At 46.4% G+C, this 20512-nt stretch overlaps 1 protein-coding gene across 2 annotated transcripts in view; it reads right to left on the reverse strand.

Moving 5' to 3' along the window:
• RHCG (Rh family C glycoprotein) overlaps positions 1–20512 on the reverse strand; it is a 363392-nt gene that overhangs the window by 78880 nt on the left and 264000 nt on the right. For both annotated transcript variants that reach the window (XM_073568698.1, XM_073568697.1), the window contains exons 5-7: positions 17473–17639; positions 1911–2048; positions 1295–1431 (exon numbers count right to left, since the gene is read on the reverse strand). In XM_073568698.1, the coding sequence (XP_073424799.1) occupies positions 1295–1431; positions 1911–2048; positions 17473–17639 (442 nt within the window). The remainder of the gene's footprint in view (positions 1–1294; positions 1432–1910; positions 2049–17472; positions 17640–20512) is intronic.

The following is a 20512-nucleotide window of genomic DNA, read 5'->3' on the forward strand; positions in this document are numbered from 1 at the left end:
TGGGACAGATGGTGGGGCGCAGCTAAGCTGTAATAGCTCTCCACAGGCAGAGCATTAGTCACAGGGCAGTGACAGAAGTAGATGTTGAGGTAGATGATGTAGTGTTTAGACACAGAGATGTAGCAGTGCTGAGTAGGTTGGCGCAGGAAGAAGGCAATGACACAGCTGAATGCAGTACCAATTCTTTTACTCACGTTTCTGGCACAGACAGGTGCTCGCTTCAGTGCCGCAGTCTCCAGGTCAGGGGCTCAGCCAACTCCCAGGCAGATGGATTAACCCTTCCAGCACTCCCTTCCAAATGTGCCTTTTCTGAACGTCTCCTTTCTAGCGTTAATCTGAAGTACTTGTAGTTATGAATTACACTCAAGTTCATCCTTCTTGATGTTACTTAAACTCCACTCGTAAGACAGGCGGCTGTAGCCTTCTTCGGGACTCCATACAATCATGTCCCGGCTCACACACGTTGCCACTGTGTCTTTGAGTCTTAGGTGGGAATAAAGTGGTCACAACTTATTCCTCCGGTTTCTGCTGCAGGATCATTAGTATCATAATCAGCCTCGGATACCGGCGCCCGGCCTTGGCGCAATGAACTTCGGAAAGGGCTCTGCACTAGCCCTAATCCCCAGTCTCTCTCCTCCTCACGTTCCGTTCTTATCTATCTTCTTTCTGAACAACTGATCCTTCTTTCTTCCTCTTTCCTTGCTAGCAGCTCCAGCTTACAGGAGGCTGCTGCAACTACGTCCTCTCTCCATCCCCCTCCAGGGATCTTCCTTGTCTCTCTCCCCCTCTGGAGATTCTGATCTAACTTCCTGTCAGCTTTCCCCTCTAGTGTTTCTAAGCTCCACCCACTACCTAGCACCCTTTATGAACCAAAGCAGCTGCCATAAAGGGTGCTCTGCTGTTCTAAGGTGTCTGTGCTGGATGTAGGTGCTGGAGTCTGGTCAGGTGTTACCATCTTACCTGGGAAGTGGAATACTACACCTCAGGAGGAGGTGCAGTACCTCTGTGGTGACTGAGCCCTCAGGGGTGCCACACCAGCGGTGAGCTTGTAGTACTTAGTGTACAGACACCCTCTTATCTCAAGCTCCTGCCAGTCTATGGCCACCGCTCGCTACACCCATAAGTGAGATGAGCAAGCTTCCTCAGAATGGAGCCAGAGAGCAGAGCGTGGAGAAGACAAGATTAAAATGCTGATTTTACAATTATGGGGGTGACTTTTCATAAACATTAGGATTGCTAGAAATCAGTGTAAAATGACAAACACAACGCTTTCTTCAGTTTTATCATGTCTCACCCTTCCTCAGTGTATACTTTGACAGTAGCCGCCGCAGCTGTTACTGCTCCTACAATCCCTCCGATTATTCCTGGCATTCCATGGAGATTGTGTATTCCGCAGGTGTCATGGAGGCCAAGTTTTGATGATAAGAAAGGCTGTAAAAAATGAGGGGAAAAAAAATACCATGTTGCAAACTGTTAACACCAAGCAACAGTACTATCAATTCTTATAATAATGTCAGACGTATCTGACTGCTACTTACACCTCTCTCCTCATTCAAAACGCAAGCAGAATGATCAAGTTGTGAATGAGTAAGGGCGGAAACTAGGAGAAACTGCTGTTGGACAAACGAGGGTTCAGCAGGTGTATATCATGTGTGTAGCCAGCCAAAGGTCCAATTCAGTCATCCATGAAATATGGTCCAAATACAGACCATGATGTCCGACCTGCCAGAGGTCTACAGACCGGAAATCACTAGCCTCGTATATGCTGCTCCTGACATCATGGTCCATACTTTGCGCATGTTTCACCGATATCTGAATTCAGCCTTAGATTTAGAAAAACATTGTTTCTGTCCGTTATATAGACACTGTTCTTGTATCCAAACTCAAAGTGCCAGATCCTATATACTTACCATAAGGTAGACATATCCAAGGGTGGAAACTATTCCGCAAATAAATCCAACAATCAGAGATCCGTATGGTGTCAGAAACATTTCTGCTGCTGTTCCAACGGCTACCCCTCCAGCCAAGGTTGCATTCTGAATATGGACCTGTAAGGAAAGCATTTTAATATAACATATCACATTGATACTAGAGATGCAGTACTGAGCAGAAGCATTCCACACAAACTCACACAACGGCATGAAGATAGTACATTAGCAATGTCTACCATAACATTTGGAAGAAATGGCATAACTTAACATTGAGGAAGATCACTCCACTGGCAATACTGACTCCTACTACTAGACTCAGCTATGACAATACCTACAGCAGCCACAAGGGGGAGATCACTGCATGGAGATTTGCACAGCTTACATTGGATTCAATTGTTTTTGTATGAATCTTCATGCACAGAGCTCCTCCTAGTGGTGGGTGCAGGCAGCCAGAATTTTTTTATGTATTGTGTAAAGCAAAGCAGGCCGTAGAAAGGGTTATTATTATCAATACTGTTCTTCAGGAGCTCACTGATTCCCAGGGAGCATACTTCTTGATTGCAGGGGGTGGGTGCTCCTAGTTCAGACCAACAGCATCATTACACCCTGGCCAGAACTTTGTGAGCAAAGACGCCGCTACAAGAGGAAGCTTTGCCTGCCTCTTCACCATCGGAAGAGATAGTAAGCATAGTTGACATGATACCTCCTGTAATACATATACATACAGGATCAGGATCTAATACTCCTGAGAGCCTGTCTAGCCTCAGTGTAAATGTATAATAGCAACTGCACATGCTCAGCCCCCGCTCCATGACAGGAGAGGTGGCCGATCCCCTACGCAGCAAGCTAAAAACAAGAAAACTGTAAAAATCACAGACTGGTACAAGAAAGAGAAGGCAAGTTGACAGCAAGCCGGCCTACTGTCACGGCACCGTCAGACTCAGGGCCTGCTGTCCCGGCCTCGGCCAGTAGGAGGCGCCGGACTATCACATCACCGTCAGACTCAGGGCCTGCTGTCCCAGCCTCGGCCAGTAGGAGGCGCCGGACTATCACATCACCGTCAGACTCAGGGCCTGCTGTCCCAGCCTCGACCACTAGGAGGCCCCGGACTGTCCTATCACCGTCTGACCCGTGGCCTGCAGTCTCGGCCTTGGTCTCTGGGAGGCGTTGTGCTTCAACCCCGAGTGATGGCGGCGATAGCCATGAGGCTCCTGCGCAGGCGTCCGCTGGACGCAAGATTCGCTCCTCGGTCAGTCATGAAGGGGCTGGTGCATTACCATCCAGCCTGGTCCTGGGGGCGGTCCCGATGACATCATCAGGCCACGGGCCTGTAAGGGATGACCTGATCCCTCAAATACCTTGGGACTGCTCTTGCAGGCCGCCGGATATATTCTTGGTTCCCCTGCGTGTTACTGTGTGAATTGCTGTTTGACTGACTCTGACTTTTGCCTGGACTTCTGACTCTGCTTCTGCCTAACGACTTTGTACCTCTGCTGCCCTCCTGGTTTATGACTCTTACTTTGGCCTGGATTCTGACTCTGCTTCTGCCTAACGACTTTGTACCTCTGCTGCCCTCCTGGTTTATGACTCTGGCTTCGGCCTGGAATCTGACTCTGCTACTGTCTACTGTTTATATACCATTTCTGCCTGACTGGTTTAGTCTCGGATATCATTGCCTCTGTGTCCTGTATTGGAACACCTTTCTGGCGACCGTCCTGCTCTGGTCATTGCTCCTATTCAGACAGCGCCTCCTGGGCTCTGCTATAAATCCAGATCCCTGTATAGGGGTAAAGGGTATCAGTGTTTCTCGGGGTGCTGTCTGGCTGCAGTCCAGACCGCAGGCAGACATCACACCTCCTTTACTTTTGTCTGTCATTTCCTGCACTAAAACATAGGAATACCCCTTTAAATCTTTAAGGGGTATAGATATTATTGAGTTACCTACACTAATATATATACTGCTCAAAAAAATAAAGGGAACACTTAAACAACAGAATATGCCTAAGTAAATCAAACTTCTGTGAAATCAAACTGTCCACTTAGGAAGCAACACTGATTGACAATCAATTTCACATAGTGTTGTGCAAATTGAATAGACAACAGATGGAAATTATTGGCAATTATCAAGACACCCACAATAAAGGAGTGGTTTTGCAGGTGGGGACCACAGACCACATCTCAGTACCAATGCTTTCTGGCTGATGTTTTGGTCACTTTTGAATGCTGGTTGTGCTTTCACACTCTTGTAGCATGAGATGAACTCTACAACCCACAGAAGTGGCTCAGGTAGTGCAGCTCATCCAGGATGGCACATCAATGCGAGCTGTGGCAAGAAGGTTTGCTGTGTCTGTCAGCATAGTGTCCAGAGGCTGAAGGCGCTACCAGGAGACAGGCCAGTACACCAGGAGATGTGGAGGGGGCTATAGGAGGACAACAACCCAGAAGCAGGACCACTACCTCAGTCTTTGTGCAATGAGAAACAGGAGGAGCACTGCAAGAGCTCTGCAAAATGACCTCCAGCAGGCCACAAATGTGCATGTGCCTGCACAAACGGTTAGATACTGACTCCATGTGGATGGTCTGAGTGCCCGACATCCACAGATGGGGGTTGTGCTCACAGCCCAACACTGTGCAGGATGCTTGGCATTTGCCACAAAGCACCAGGATTGGCAAATTCACCACTGGCACCCTGTGCGCTTCACAGATGAAAGCAGGTTCACACTGAGCACATGTGACAGAGTCTGGAGACGCTGTGGAGAGCGATCTGCTGCCTGCAACATCCTTCAGCATGACCGGTTTGGCAGTGAGTCAATAATGGTGTGGGGTGGCATTTCTTCGGAGGGCCGCACAGCCCTCCATATGCTCGCCAGAGGTAGCCTGACTGCCATTAGGTACCAAGATGAGATCCTCATACCCCTCGTGAGACCATTTTCTGGTGCGGTTGGCCCTGGGTTCCTCCTAATGCAGGACAATACCAGACCTCATTTGGCTGGAGTGTGTCAGCAGTTCCTGCAAAATGAAGGCATTGAAGCTATGGACAGGCCCGCCCATTCCCCAGACCTGAATCCGATTGAGCACATCTGAGACATCATGTCTCGCTACATCCACCAATGTCACCTTGCACCACAGACTGTCCAGGAGTTGACAGATGCTTTAGTCCAGGTCTCGGAGGAGATCCCTCAGGAGACCATCTGCCGCCTCATCAGGAGCATGCCCAGGCATTTTAGGGAGGTCATATAGGCACGTGGAGGCCACACACAATACTGAGCATCTTTTCCTTGTCTTGAGGCATTTCCACTGAAGTTGGATAAGCCTGTATTTTGATTTTCCACTTTGATTTTGAGTATCCTTCCAAATCCAGACCTCCATGGGACAGCAATTTTGATTTACATTGATCATTTATGTGTTTTCTTGTTCTCAATGCATGCCACTATGTAATGAATAAAGATTTGCAGTTCCGATATTTCATTCAGTGATATCTAAAATGTGGTATCTTGGTGTTCCCTTTATTTTTTGTGCAGTGTACATGATCTTCAGTGCACATAGCGCACATGTGAAGCAGTCAGACAATATTCCAACATGAATATTTCCATTAACTGGCAAGGCGGCAATATTTCTTTAATTTTTCTGCTTAGAAAAATTCTTCAAACTATGCCGGGACCAGTCTGACATTGATTTTTAGCCTACTGTATGCCAAGTTTTTCAAATAGGACATGGGCACTGGTGATAAATCTACAGCACACTGCACAATTCCCATGGTTCGTCAATATTAAAGGGGTTGGCCACTTTGCAATGAAAACTCAAAAATAGTCTAAACTGATAGGATTTGATATGATGGTAGGAAAGGATAACACGTTGGAGGTTTTCACATAAGTAAATCACATGACCAACAGTACCTTGACACAAAATGACAGGGTTTGCCACTGGAGAATTAAATGATATGTGATTATTGTATCCCCATCAGTTGGATATTTCATCAAGTAGCAAAAAATGACATTGCCTTGTTTAAAGATTTACAGTTTCCACTTTGGCCACTAGATGTCAGTACTGCAGCAGAAACCTGAAGAGCAGGCTGCATGAGGCTGTGGTGTGGCACAATGTTACCACACTATTAGGCGGGCAGTGAAGTGCCCACATAAAACCATAGGTTTGGCTCCATTTGCACTTCCATGTGCAGGTTCATTGCGTAATGTACTGGATTAGAGTGCATTAGGTTTGAGTATTGATAGAGCGGGTCCTTGGTCACCTGGAGGAGCAAGTTTGTTCCTCTGTGAAAATGGGATGATGACTGAAGGGCTGTTGTGTGAGGGAGGTGACGCAGTGATTAGGAGACGGTGAAAAAGATTGTAAGCAGCAGTGAAAAGAGGTCTATTGAACTAGGACTAGAATTTCTAGTGGGGTCAGAGGAGCATTAATCAGCTGATCATGCTGCTGATGTCACTGTGGGACCATGAGGTTACCTCTGTGCACTGCTGACATCCTTCAGCGCCACTGATGCTGGTGGGTTGCCCTTCAAGGGCCGTGGGGCACTCGGTACCGGGCCGGTGTCAGCGGGATGTGTCACAGCAGCAGTGACCCGGTCCGTGGCCCTGGGTGCCCAAGTAATAGGGGAGATTGAATGGTGCTATGTAGTTGATTAAATGAATAGTTCGTGACGCCACCTGTGGTGTTTGGCAAGTGAGATGTTAAGCCGACGCTGCGTGCAGATCCTCTGGGACTGGTGGTGTGTTGCAGCCAAGATGGTGAAGCTCCCCACAGGTGGAGCTGTAGTCCAAGGGCAGTGTAGATGTAGGGGGTAGAGGGGAGGCACAGGCGGTGTAGAAGCTGGTACCCAGATGTAGTGGTACAGGGTGTGTTAGCGCAGGAATAACTGGAGTACACCAGGGCTTGTAGTTCCAAAGCTTTACTCACAGTCTGTTTTACACAGAACTATACTTGTACGGCAGACAGCTGTAGCCTGCTTCGATGACTCCTCACTCCTAAGTCCCGGCTCACTATCAATGTTGCTGTTGTGCCCCAAGTCTGAGATGGGAGTAGTGCATTTATAGCCCACTACTCCTCCGGTGTCTGCTGCAGGACCATTAGTATTCATACAACCTTGGGGACCGGACCCTGGCCTTGCGCTTAGAACTTCTAGGCAGGGTTCTCTTCTAACCCACATCCTCTGTTCCCTTTTACTCCTACGTTCTGTACTAGCCTTTCCTTCTTATGGAAGATCAGGTTTCGGTTCAATGTCTTTCTCTTTCTTTCCTTTCCCGTGCCAGCAGACCCAGGTCACTGAGATCTGCTGCAGCACTTCCTTCCTCCATCCCTCTCCCAGGGATCTTCTCTCCTCGCTCCTCTCTCTCTGACTGACTGCTGACTGACTGACTGACTGAAATTCTAAATCTTCCCACTCTTTTATGTATTATAACTCCACCCGCCTCCCAGCACGTTTCGTGTTCCAAGCAGGGAGCCACCAAAGGTGCTCTGCTACACTCCAAGCAGGGAACCGCAATGTGGCTTTGCTGAACTATTGTGTTGTGTGGGATGCAAGTGTTGGAGCGTGGTCAGGAGCCTCTAACCTACCTGGATGGTGGGGTACCACACCTCAGGAGGAGGTGCAGTACCTCTGTGGCAACTGAATCCTCAGGGGCGCCACACTGGGAAGATGCAAGAGCTGGGAGAAGGCAATCATTCCGCAGGAGCTGAAGATATATGAGACGGCTACTGTAGGAAGTGTCAGTTTGCGAGCACATTATGGGGGGCAATATACAGGAGGAGACCACAGTATGGCAAGGGGTAATGTACAGAAGGAGGTATAGTATGAGGGCAAAGTATAGTGCTGCAAAACAAAAGTGTGAGGGCAGAATATGGGGAGGCAATACACAGGAGGGATAATGTGAGAGCAAATTATGGAGGTGGCAGCATCCAGGACAGGAGTAGTGTGCGTGCATAGTATGGCATGGGAGCATCATGTGGGGGACAGTCTGAAGGGGGAAACAGAATGTAGAGGGAGCAACACAGTTGGTACTGAAGATAGGGACGAGGTGAAATGGGGACAGTAATGAGGCCACTGTTCATAATGCAGGAACTGTGTGGAAGGGGGAGAGTATATGAGCCTTAGTTCATGAGGGGGAAAGAGTGGTGGTTATAATTCATAATGGGTGACAGTGTGGCAGCAATAGTTCATAAAGGGGGATGAAGTGGTGTATATCTAATATATAAAGCTCAATGTGGGTGTGTATGTGGGTCGCCCTCCCAGGGCTGTGGGGTATTCGGTACCGGGCCGGTGTCGGCGGGATGTGTCACAGCAGCGGTGACCCGGTCCATGGCCCTGGGTGCCCAATTAATAGGGGAAGTTTGAATGGTGGAATGTAGTTAATGGAATAGTTCGTGACGCCACCTGTGGTGTTCGGCAAGGGAGATGTTAAGCCGACCCTGCATACAGATCCTCCGGGACTGGTGGTGTGTTGCAGCCAAGATGGTGAAGCTCCCCACAGGTGGAGCTGTAGTCCCAGGGCAATGTAGATGTGGGGGGGTAGCTGAGAGGCGCAGACAGTGTAGTAGCTGGCACTCGGATGTAGCAGTGCTGGGTGTGTGGGCGCAAGAGTCAATGGAGGACACAGGCCTTGTAGTTCCAAAGCTTTACTCACAGTCTGTAGTACACACAGGTGCCTGCCTCCGTACTGTGTTCTCCGGGTTAGAGGCTCAATCAACCTCCAGGTCAGATGGAATGCTCCCTTCCAACGCTCCGCCAACATGTACCTTTCTGAACGTCTCCTCTTATAGCCTCTTTAAGTGTGAAGTACTCCCAGTACTGAGTTACACTGGAGTGCCTCCTGACAGATGTTCCCAAGAACTCTACTTGTAAGGCAGACAGCTGTAGCCTGCTTCGGGGACTCCTTACTCCTTAGCTCCGGCTCACTATCCAAGTTGCTGTTGTGCCCCCAAGTCTTAGATGGGAGTAGTGCATTTACAGCGCACTACTCCACCGGTGTCTGCTGCAGGACCATTAGCATCCATACAACCTCGGGGACCGGGCCCCGGCCTTGCGCTTAGAACTTCTAGGCGGGGTTCTCTCCTAACCCACATCCTCTGTTCCCTTTTATGCCTTCGTTCCGTACTAATCTCTCCTTCTTTTGGAAAATCAGGTTTCAGTTCAATGTCTTTCTCCTTCTTTCCTTTCCCGTGCCAGAAGACCCAGGTCACTGAGGTCTGCTGCAGCACCTCCTTCCTCCATCCCTCTCTCAGGGATCTTCTTCCCTTACTCCTCCCTGAGTGACTTCCTCTCCAGACTGACCTGTAATCCTAACCCTTCCCGCTCTTTTATGTATTCTCAACTCCACCTGCCTCCCAGCACGCTTTGTGTTCCAAGTTGGGAGCCACCAAAGGTGCTCTGCTACACTCCAGGCAGGGAGCCGCAATGTGGCTTTGCTGAACTACTGTGTTGTGTGGGATGCGAGTGTTGGAGCATGATCAGGAGCCTTCAACTTACCTGGATGGTGGGGCACCACACCTCAGGAAGAGGTGCAGTACCTCTGTGGCGACCGAGCCTCAGGGGCACCACATATGTATGTATGTCCGGGATTAGCATCCACACCGTCGCAGCTGCAGCTACAGCCACAGCCACAAAATTTGGCACAGTCACACGTGTGGACCCCGAGAGCATCATAGACTATGTTGTGAGGCAAAATTTTAACCCCGCGTGTTCCAATTCACCCAACAATTTTACCCCTATCTACATAATGGGGAAAAAGTGTATGTATGGCATTTGCACTGTCGTAGCTACAGCCACAACATTTTGCACAGTCACACGTGTGGACCCCGAGAGCGTCATAGGCTATGTTGTGAGGCAAAATTTTAACCCCGCTCGTTCCAATTCACCAAACAATTTTGCCCCTATCTACATAATGGGGTAAAAGTGAATGTACTGTATGTATTGGCATCTGCACCGTCGTAGCTACAGCCAAAAAAGTTTGCGCAGTCACAAGTCTGGACCCCGAGAGCGTCATAGGCTATGTTGTGAGGTGAAATTTTAACCCCATGCGTTCCAATTCACCAAACAATTTTGCCCCTATCTACATAATGGGGAAAAAGTGAAAGGAAACGTGTTGGAGTCAAATTGACAGCTGCCAGATGTGAACAAGGGGGACTTAAAGAATGAGAGTGATGGCGCCAAAGAGTATATACCATACAGTTGCTAAGGTGGGGCCCTGACATGGGATACTCACCACACACAGGGATATGAACACACACATAAAGTGCGCCACACACTACCACGTGCTTCAACACATATACCACCCTCAGCACACATTTCACCACACATACACCAGCCTCACCACATAAAAATCGAAACACAAAAGTCGCCACTCAAAAGTCGCCACGCTGTCCCAGAGCTGTTTAAAAGATGAAAAATGAGCTGTGATTGGTTGCTATCAGCAACAGTTTTCTTTGTAGACAGTTGTGGTAACTGAGGTGTATTATTCTTATCATTTCTATGGTGTTATCGTCCTTCTGTAAAGCTGGAAATAACACAATTTATTACCGTGCCAACACAGACCACCCTCTGACACAGACTGCAGGGGGAGCCCAGTATCACACAGGATAGGATTAGATACACAGCTCAGCAATCAGTATCACACAGGAAAGGATTAGACACACAGCTCAGCAGTCAGTATCACACAGGATAGGAATAGATAAATGGCTCAGCAGACAGTATCACACAGGATAGGATAAGATACGCAGCTCAGCACACAGTATCACACAGAATAGTATTAGATACACGGCTCAGCAGACAGTATCACACAGAATAGGATTAGATACACGGCTCAGCAATCAGTATCACGCAGGATAGGATTAGATGCACGGTTTTCATGTGCAATATAATCATTATAATTTGTTATAACTATCCACAGTTGGTTACGATGCCCAGGCAACGCCGGGCTCTTCAGCTAGTAATTCATAAAGCAGTAAATTGTGGCAGACATAATTCACAGGGAGAGTGGTGTGGAGGTTATACTTCATGAGGGAGGATGATATGGTTGACATAATTGATAATTGAGGCAGTGTGGCAGTTTTAGTTCATAATGAGGGATGTTGTCGCAGTTTTATTTCATTAGGGGGGTGGTGAGGTGGTTATACTGTAGTTCATAGGGGGGAAAGTGTGGAGGTCAGTACATAAGGGTAGAGTGTGTGGCGATCAAAGTACAGTATGTAAAATGGGACAGTGTTGAGGCAATATTTTATTAGAGTGGACAGTAGGGTGACCGGATCTCATATGGGGGGGAAAAAATGTCAGAATCTTGTTCGTCTGGACCCCACAAAACGATTCCCCTTTCCAGATATTGAGAGAGCCAAAATTTGAGCTCGATCAAACGACGTTAACCCGTGCCGCTCGTTGCTCAAAGTTTGAAAAAATCCAAATTGAGGTATTTTAAGATTTAGGTATTTTGCATAGTCTGTTAGACTATAAAGAATGTGACAACAACATTGCAGAAATAGCCCTGACCAAATTTTCGAACCATTTGTGGTATTTGAATGCAGAGTTGGTGGGATTATCGTTTTTTGATCCCACCATTACAGACAATGAAAAGTTGTTAATGGCTAATAAATTGCTCAGTAGCACAGATGAACCATCAGAGCACGCTAACCTACATGAGTTGATAATTTTACATAGTTATCTAATCTATTCTAGAGCTTTTGTTAAAGTAGTTTTTGAAACGTCAGAATATAATGCTCGGCATTTGCTTACAACTTGCAGGACATATTGCTTTTGTTCTTCATCTTTTGTCAGAAGGTCGTTAAAGTCGGTTACTTCCTACCTCTTTTCATTTTTCTTTCCTAACTTTTGGATTTACAACCCTAGCGTGCTCTGATGGTTCATCTGTGCTACTGAGCAATTTATTAGCCATTAACAACTTTTCATTGTCTGTAATGGTGGGATCAAAAAATGATAATCCCACCAACTCTGCATTCAAATACCACAAATGGTTCGAAAATTTGGTCAGGGCTATTTCTGCAATGTTGTTGTCACATTCTTTATAGTCTAACAGACTATGCAAAATACCTAAATCTTAAAATACCTCAATTTGGATTTTTTCAAACTTTGAGCGACGAGCGGCACTGGTTAACGTCGTTTGATCGAGCTCAAATTTTGGCTATCTCAATATCTGGAAAGGGGAATCGTTTTGTGGGGTCCAGACTGACAAAATTCCGACATCGATTTTTTGCGGTCACCCTAGTGGACAGTGTAGAGGACATTTTTCATAAGAGGGACAGTAGATGGTTAATTTTTTGTGTAGGAAGCACAGTGGTGGAAAGTTATTTATTCAGGGGTACCGCGTAGGACTTATTTAGGGTCCAGAATGGGCAAATATTATTATTCAGAAGGATATTATAATTAGTGATGAGCAAATACATTCAGCACTATTCAATACTCACACGAATAGTACGGTATTCGGGCTATTCGTTATTCGGCGAGTAATTAGGTCTTCGCCTTGGTACAGTATATTCAAGTGATCCGCCCAGCATGTTTGGCGCTGTATTTGCAGCCACGGAATATGCTGGATTGTCTTGCCAATCACTGTAATGCCAGCGCCATCTTTGGTTTGGCATTACTGTGATTGGCTGGCCTTCCAGCATCATAGTGACTATTTAAAGGCTGCCGGTGCCATCTTGCACACATTGCAGCCGGAAGCAGCATAGTGAGAGCGTACTTTCAGTGTAGGGACAGTGAAAGGAACCTAGGGAAAGTGATAGGAGGTTATAGTGATCATTATTTATTCCAAAAAGCTCTTTTAAGAGGTGAAGATTGTCAAGATTAGTTGTTTGTTAGGTGGGGATTTAGTAGGGAGAGATTTAATAGGAGGGAGAGGTTCAATAGGAGGGAGGGAGGGTGGGTGAAAGGCAGGCACCTGGGAGTTCTCATCATTGGAAGCACATGCTGCAGCTCTCTGCTATTTTCCCCTTAAAATACCTAATATTTGTTTAGCAGTTGTGCAACTTGCACAATCTGGTAAAGATAATCGTACGTGACAATTTAGCAGGGGCAATAATCTTCATTACTCCGCATTTGGAGTGTGTCAGCAAGGCGATTGAAAAAAAAAATCATAATTTTCTATTGGTTTAAAAAATAGCGTATCTTTAGCAGCTGTGCGACTGTCGCAATCCGAGTACACAATCTTACGTGACAATTTAGCAGGAGCAATAATTTTCATTACTGTGCATTTACAGCATGAGACAGCAAGACAATCCCCCTCAAAAAATTGCCACACATTGCTAGATACAGTGAATTTGTAGTTAAGACCTTTGTAAGGGTACTTGTGAAAAATAAAGCCAGTATTTTTTGTTTCATAAGCATAACTCATTGAAAGGGTGATGTTAAGGGACGTGCATGTGGTGGTGCCCGACAAGGCCGTGTGACAGATCCGAAGATGACTGTATCTCCTTCTAGGTTCCTGTCAAAGTTTGGTCAACGTGCGACACCACTAACAAACCCAGATGAGGATGTTGTGGGTTGGATGGCAGACAAAGGTTCCAGTGTGTTGACAAGTAGCACCACAAAGTCTTCCACATGGTCCAGTTTCAGCAGCCAAGAGGCTGGGCCTCTGAGTCCTCAACCTCGGCCTTCTTCCTCCCACCATCAAGAGTCCAAGGAGACATATGACTCCAACACTGGCCACTCTTAGGAACTGTTTATGTTCCCATGTAATTTGTCAGGCCTCTCAACATGCACCATTAAAGAGCGTCATGAGGAGGTGGAGTGTAGTAATGCTCAAACATTTGAGCATCCACGGCCAGGAAAAAGGCACGTTGGGGAAGGTCAATTGATATCTGAAGAGGTGGAGGATAATCATGAGGCACAGTTGCCATCAGGTCAGCCTCAAATCGCAGCTCAGAAGGAGGATCAGATTGAGGAATTGGAAGCCGACGTGGTCGATGATGAGGCCACTGATCTATCCTGGCACGGTGGCACGCCTAGTGAGCCCAGCAGAAGCAGAGAGGGATGGATCTGTAGCACAAAAATAGGCAAGAAGAGGTAGTGGTTTGCCATGAGGTAGAACTCTGTCTACTGTTCCACACAGCCCCCCCACCCTCTGGGCTAGATAACAGGCCAAGGGTGCGTTGTTCCCCTGTATGGCAGTTTTGTTCTGAAAGTCCTTCTGATAAAACAACTGTAATTTGCAGCATCTTCCAAACCAATTTAAGAAAAGACAATAACACTGTCAACCTGTGCACCACCAGTATTCAAAAGCACATGGCAGCCAAGCACCCCAGTAGGTGGGCGGAACGCTTGGGTACTAAATCTGTGTCTGAAGGTAAAACCACTGCCCCTTACCCAGTGTTACAGCCTTCCCAATCTGCTGACCATGAAACAGGCGCTGATGCCTCCTGCCCACAACCAGCGGTTGCACACACACACAAGTCAGCATCCACATCCGTTGTCCCTGCCCCAGACATTTACTAGAAAGCAGAAATATTCAGCCACCCATAGGCCAAAATGCTAAACACCCACATTGCCAGAGTGCTAGCCCTGGAAATGTTGCCATTTCAACTTGTGGAAACTGAATCTTTCCACGACCTCTTGGCAGTGGCAGCCCCATGGTACTCGATTCCCAGCTGACACTATTTTTTCCAGTGTGCCATCCCCATGTTACATAAGCACATGTTACACAATATCATCCGTGCTTTGGCCAGCGATGTCACAGGGAAGGTCCACCTAACCACAGTCACGTGGGCAAGTTCTTGTGGACAGGGATGATACATTTCCCTGCAACACACTGGGTTAACCTGTGGAGTCCGGGACAGAGTCAGAGGCTGGGACATCACACATCTTACCCACACCAAGAATAGTGGGCTCAACTTCTATCAGGGTTTCAGTCTCCTCGAATTCCACTTCCTCTCTATCCTTCTACTCCTCCTGATTCTCAGCGGAACTAGCCTCCCCATCACTACCCAGTTGGGAAATCGGCAGCACTGCCTTGGCGAAGCAGCAGCACAGTTTGCTGAACCTCATTTGTTTAGGTAATAAAGCTTACAACGCAGCCGAGATGTTGAAAGGGATAAAAGAACAGACCAATCAGTGACTCTACCAGCTGAACCTCCAACCAGGGCTGCTTGTGTGCGATAATGGGCGTAACTTGGTGGCGGCTTTAAAACTCAGCAAGCTGGTACACGTTCCATGCATGGGCCACGTGTTTAACTTGTTGTACAGAGGTTTAAAAAAACATTCTCTAACGTGCCTGACCTACTTACCAAGGTATGCCGTGTCAGCGCACATTTCCGAAAGTCATCTCGGGCTTTCGATGGTCTAGCTTCGCTGCAGCAGCACTTTGCCTCATCAACAACTGATTTTTCATCAGCCCACACGCTGCAATTCAACCTTCCATATTTTGGCAAGGCTTAGTGAACACTCATCCCTCACACATAAAAACTGCTGAGTGGGTGTCATAACAACTGCCGAGTGGGTGTGCTGACCTATGTGAGGTTCTTCAAAACTTTGAGTACTGCACCAAGATGGTGAGCGCTGATGATGCTATTGTGGCGCCCCCAGGAGTATGGTCACCACAGTGGCATTACCTTTTTCCTAGGGAGGGTGATGTCATGCTTGGAAGCAACGAAGGGTCTCTCTATCGGTTAAATACAACACACAGCACAGTTCCCACTCCAGGCAAGCAGGGGGTGCTCTGAACCAAACTGGGGGAGGAGCTGCTCTCTGGGGGCCGGGAAGGAGAAGTTAGTCAGTTCTGTGAGGAGGGCAAAGTGTGTGGATGTGGAAAAGAAGAGCTGGCGGATTGAGGGGAATTCAGGCCCACTTCTGGCTTCAAGCGCATGGTTCGAAGTCCGGTATCCGAAGTTGTATGGATGCTGATGGTCCTGCAGCAGAAACCGGAGGAACAGAAGGCTGTAAATGCTCTGTTCCCAACTAAGACTCGGAGGCACAGCAGTAACGTGTGTGAGCCAGAAGAGATAGAAGGCTACGGCTGCATGCCATACGAGGGGCGTTCTAAAGAGAGCAAGCAAGGGGGACTTTAGTGTAAATCAGTACTGCAAGTACCTCAGATAAGCGCTAGAAAGGAGACTACACAACCCATCTGCATAGAGAGATTCCTAAGTTGCTTCCAGGCTAATCAACTCCTGTTCCATCTGTGATCTGGATCCTGGACTGCACTGACAAAGCACAGTAAAGGTAAAGGAAACTGCACCCTGTTGTGTCATTGCCTTCTTCCTGCAACCCCTTCAGCACCACTACATCTCTGCGCCTAACACAGCACCCTCTCCCTCAACATCTATTACTACTGCCCTGGGACTACAGCTCCACCTGTGGGGAGCTCCAACATCATTGCTGCATGACACCATCTGTCCTAGAGAAGCTACCCTGCAGCGCTGGTCAAACTGACCAGAAACCACAGGTGGTCGTCACGAATCATCTCAATAACTTTATCCCCATCACTCTACCCCTTTTACATTGACTGCCTGAGGCCACAGACCAGGTCACTGTCACTGTGACATCTCCCATTGAAATCAACGGGCCCGGCACCGAGTACCCTACTGCCTCCGGGGCGGGTCACTATTATGAGTGTAACCATCGATTGCTCTGTCTATAAAAACGCTCACTGCAGAAACTGAAAGAGGAAGCTTTGAATGCCAAGCAGGTGGCTATAGAGCAAGATTGTGCAGTGGCTGATACCACACAGCCCAGCCTCGCATAGTACTCTCAGGCCACATTGCGTGATTACAAGGAACATGAGGAGGAGGAGGAACAGGATTTTTTACTCTGCGCTTTCTTCTGAAACCCTTGACAAAATAAAAAAAATTGTGTCCAAAGATAAATTTTGGGGAAAAAAAGTTAAATCTTCATTTTTTCCTTCCACATTGCTTCAATTCTTGTGAAGTATCTAAAGGGTTAATAAACTTCTTGAATATGGTTTTGAACACCCTGAGGGGTGCAGTTTTTAGAATGTTGCCACTTTTAGGTATTTTCTGTCACATTGACCCCCTCAAAGTAACTTCAAATGTGAGGTTGTCCCTAAAAAAATAGTTTTGTAAATTTTGTTGTAAAAATGAGAAATCGCTGGTCAACTTTTAACCCTTATAACTTCCTAAAAAAAAAAAAATTGTGTGACATATCTCTCTGATTTAAGGGCATAAAAATGAAAAGTTTGAAAATTGCAAAATTTTAAAAATTTTCGCCATATTTCCATTTTTTTCATGAATAAATGCAAGTCATATCGAAGAAATTTTACCACTAATGAAGTACAATATGTCTCGAAAAAACAGTCTCAGAATCAGCGGGATCCGTTGAAGCGTTCCAGAGTTATAAGCACATAAAGTGACATTGGTCTGATTTCAAAATTAAGGCCTGGTCTTTAACCTACAAAATGGCTTGGTCATTAAGGGGTTAAACAACAATGTTTACATTCAGAGACAGCAAGATTAATCTTACATCACAGTGTCATTTACACAAAACCCACTTAAAAACACCTAATTGCAGGACTTAAGTCTAAAAGAAAACTGATCTGATCTAATATCAGGCCCTCTAGGGAAGGATGGCACTTACCATGTCTAATTTACCCTTTTTGTTTACCACACTGGAAACTGCAAAAGTTGTCAGAACACAGGCAGCCAAAGAACAGTAGGTGTTAATGGCAGCCCTGTGCTGGGCATCTCCATGATGCGATATCGCTGAATTAAAGCTAGGCCAAAACATCCAAAGAAATAGCGTCCCTGTAATAACAAAAAAGACAAGTTATCACAAGATGCTCTGGGATTATTTTTTCTGTCTTTAAATTAAACCAATACTCTGTGCTGTCTACCTTCTAACATAAGATCAAGATTTCAATAGCCTGAAATCTATCATAATCTCGCTGTACGGCCGGGATCACACATGTGAGAAACTTGGACGAGTCTCGCATGTTAATACCTGGCACTGCCGCCAGCACTGATCGGAGTGTGAGGCAGCATAGCAATACATGCAGCCGCACACTCCGCTCCGGAGTGCCGGCGGCAGTGCCGGGTATTATCATGCGAGACTCGTCCGAGTTTCTCGTATGTGTGATCCTGGCCTAATGGAAGAGGTCCCAAGTACAATAACAGGATGTTAAAAAGTGGAAGTCACACTTTACTCGACTTGACCAACTAAACTAGCAATTACTTAAAGGGGTTGTCTGGTCCAAATCGATAGGTCTGCAGTCTCTCTGTGTGACTGTGAACTTATGAATCCCCCCCAGCGCACTCCTGGCCAGAAGCCATTTAGGGGGTGTGGTCTCACTCCATACACTTGTATAGAACGATGCAACGCCCTGACTATTGACTGGGTCATCTCGTAGGTGTGGTCAACTAGTGGGCATGGCCTCTCTCCATACTAGCCAGGCTCTGGCCAGGAGTATGTATAACTCATACATACCCTCCGATCCGGACTCAGAAACCAGCAAATCCCTGCTGTGCACAGTGCATGCGCTGGAGGATTCATAAGTCTGCAGCCACAGCTGCTCCACCCTACATCTGACTATATTCAATAGCGGGTGTGAGGAGAGCTGCTTCTACATGCAGCAGAAGTGCTCATTGATTAGAGCAGAGCCTTTATCTCCTATCTACAGTATAGTTAATAATGACAATTACATGATCATTGGGGTCCTACTGCTGGGTCTCTAGCTGATCCTTAGAACAGAGGTCCTAAAGTTCTAAAGTTCTCTGCTTGAATATTCAGTGGTGCAGAAGAGTGACCACCGCTTCATTTACTTATATGATACTGGTGGGGTTCAGTGGTCAAGCTTGCGCATTACTGCTTATTCACACAGGAAGGAAACTTGGAAACCTCATTCTCAGAAAAAGTTAGAGTCTAAGCTGTAGGACACCACATTGATCATTCATTATCTATTCTGTGAGCAGGCAGTAAATATATTTAGTGGGAAACCCCTGCAGTGGACAGTGGAAAAATACTACTAATTCTCCAGGACTTTGAAAGATTTCAAATTACACCAAAACCCCTAATTCATCACACCCTAACTCCTCGACAGCTTCATTAAGGCATGTGGGATAAAACTGGTATGGCTGCCCCTTAAAATTATAACAATGTATAAAGCAGAATAATCACAAGACCCCCACAAAAAGAATATTGTAGGATGCCTGCCCCTCCATCTGTGAAGGTGCCTTCTTCCTCCGCAGCTAATATATGGTTTCTTATAGAGGGAGGGGAGAGGAACAGGGAGTTTCCACGGATGTAGCTTGAATGGGGTAGAGGTTGACAAAATGCCACTGGTAGGTGCTGATCCTGCTGGTGAGTGCAGCAACAATACAAAAGGAGGAGGATTCATTTCTGGGACACCATCCAGGTAGAAATGTATTCAAATACGTAATTCAAAAAAATCTCCATATATTGATAGCATGTACCTCTTTGACTTGTCTTCCTCCGTATTACACAGCTGCTGAGATTAAAATGTAATTATCTTCTTGGGTTATGATTGGATCTTTTCCTCTACTTATACTATTTTGTATTTACTTGCTGACATCCTAAGACTAAGGGCCCCGTTACACATTTCAATGTCCCAGCGATCCCACCAACGATCCGACGTGGATGGAATCGCTGGGACATAGTTAGCTGATCGCTGGTGAGCTGTCACATAGACAGACTCACCAGCGATCAGGACCAGCAAGCAAGCTGGTATCCAGGGTAAACAGCGGGTATCTAAGAGCCGTGCGGCTCTTAGATACCCGCTGTTTACCCTGGATACCAGCTCCCAGCGTCGCTGATCGTTGGTCTCTCACTGTCACACGCAGCGATGTGTGCTGCCCAGCGGGAGACCAACGATAGAATTATGGCCCAGACCATTAGGCAATGATTAACGATCAGTCAACTACATGTCACACGCAACGATGTTGTTTCGACACCGCTGCAACGTCACCAAACTGGTGAAGTTGCAACGATATCGTTCACAATATCATTGTGTGTAACGGGGCCTTTAGGGTGCTTTACAGCACCAGAAAGGCATCAGTTGCTTTTAACTTCCCCATTTTTAGAATTATTTGAATACATTTCTACATTTTACCAGGACGGTGTGCCGGAAAAGAATTCTCTCCCTTTTGTATATGGTTTCTAATAGCTAACCCTTTTCCTACCTAACTGGAGCTGTTTCAGTGTCCAGTGTCTGCACATCCATCCTACTTCCTACAGACCATCACTGTACATGATTATAATGTATTGTGAATGCCCAGTACAGAAAATGTGTGACTGTATTATGTACTATGTGTGTGTACAAACAGTGTATGTATTGCTATAGTTTTCTTTTTGTTGCATCTAAAGGCATATTAATTGTTATCATATTTTTAGTTTGTCCTTATTTCTAAGATTTTCTAATACTGTTGTTAATTTCACGTACAAAAAATTTATTTTATGAAATGTATAGAACAATGGTATGATGTGCAGGAATTAACTTTACCTAGTTCATCTCTGAATCTTCTGAATTAAAGCACCAATCCAGCATTTTTTTTATTATTTTACCACTGAAGTGGTGCCACTAATGTAAGTTCCCTGCAGTTAGTATCATACTTACCAGCTGCCATCTTATTTTGCTATCGGCGCTGCTCTGGTCGGTCTCCAG

This window comes from Dendrobates tinctorius, unplaced genomic scaffold (assembly GCF_039654945.1).
Source record: "Dendrobates tinctorius isolate UK_male_01 unplaced genomic scaffold, ASM3965494v1 ptg000022l, whole genome shotgun sequence".
NCBI lineage: Eukaryota > Metazoa > Chordata > Amphibia > Anura > Dendrobatidae > Dendrobates > Dendrobates tinctorius.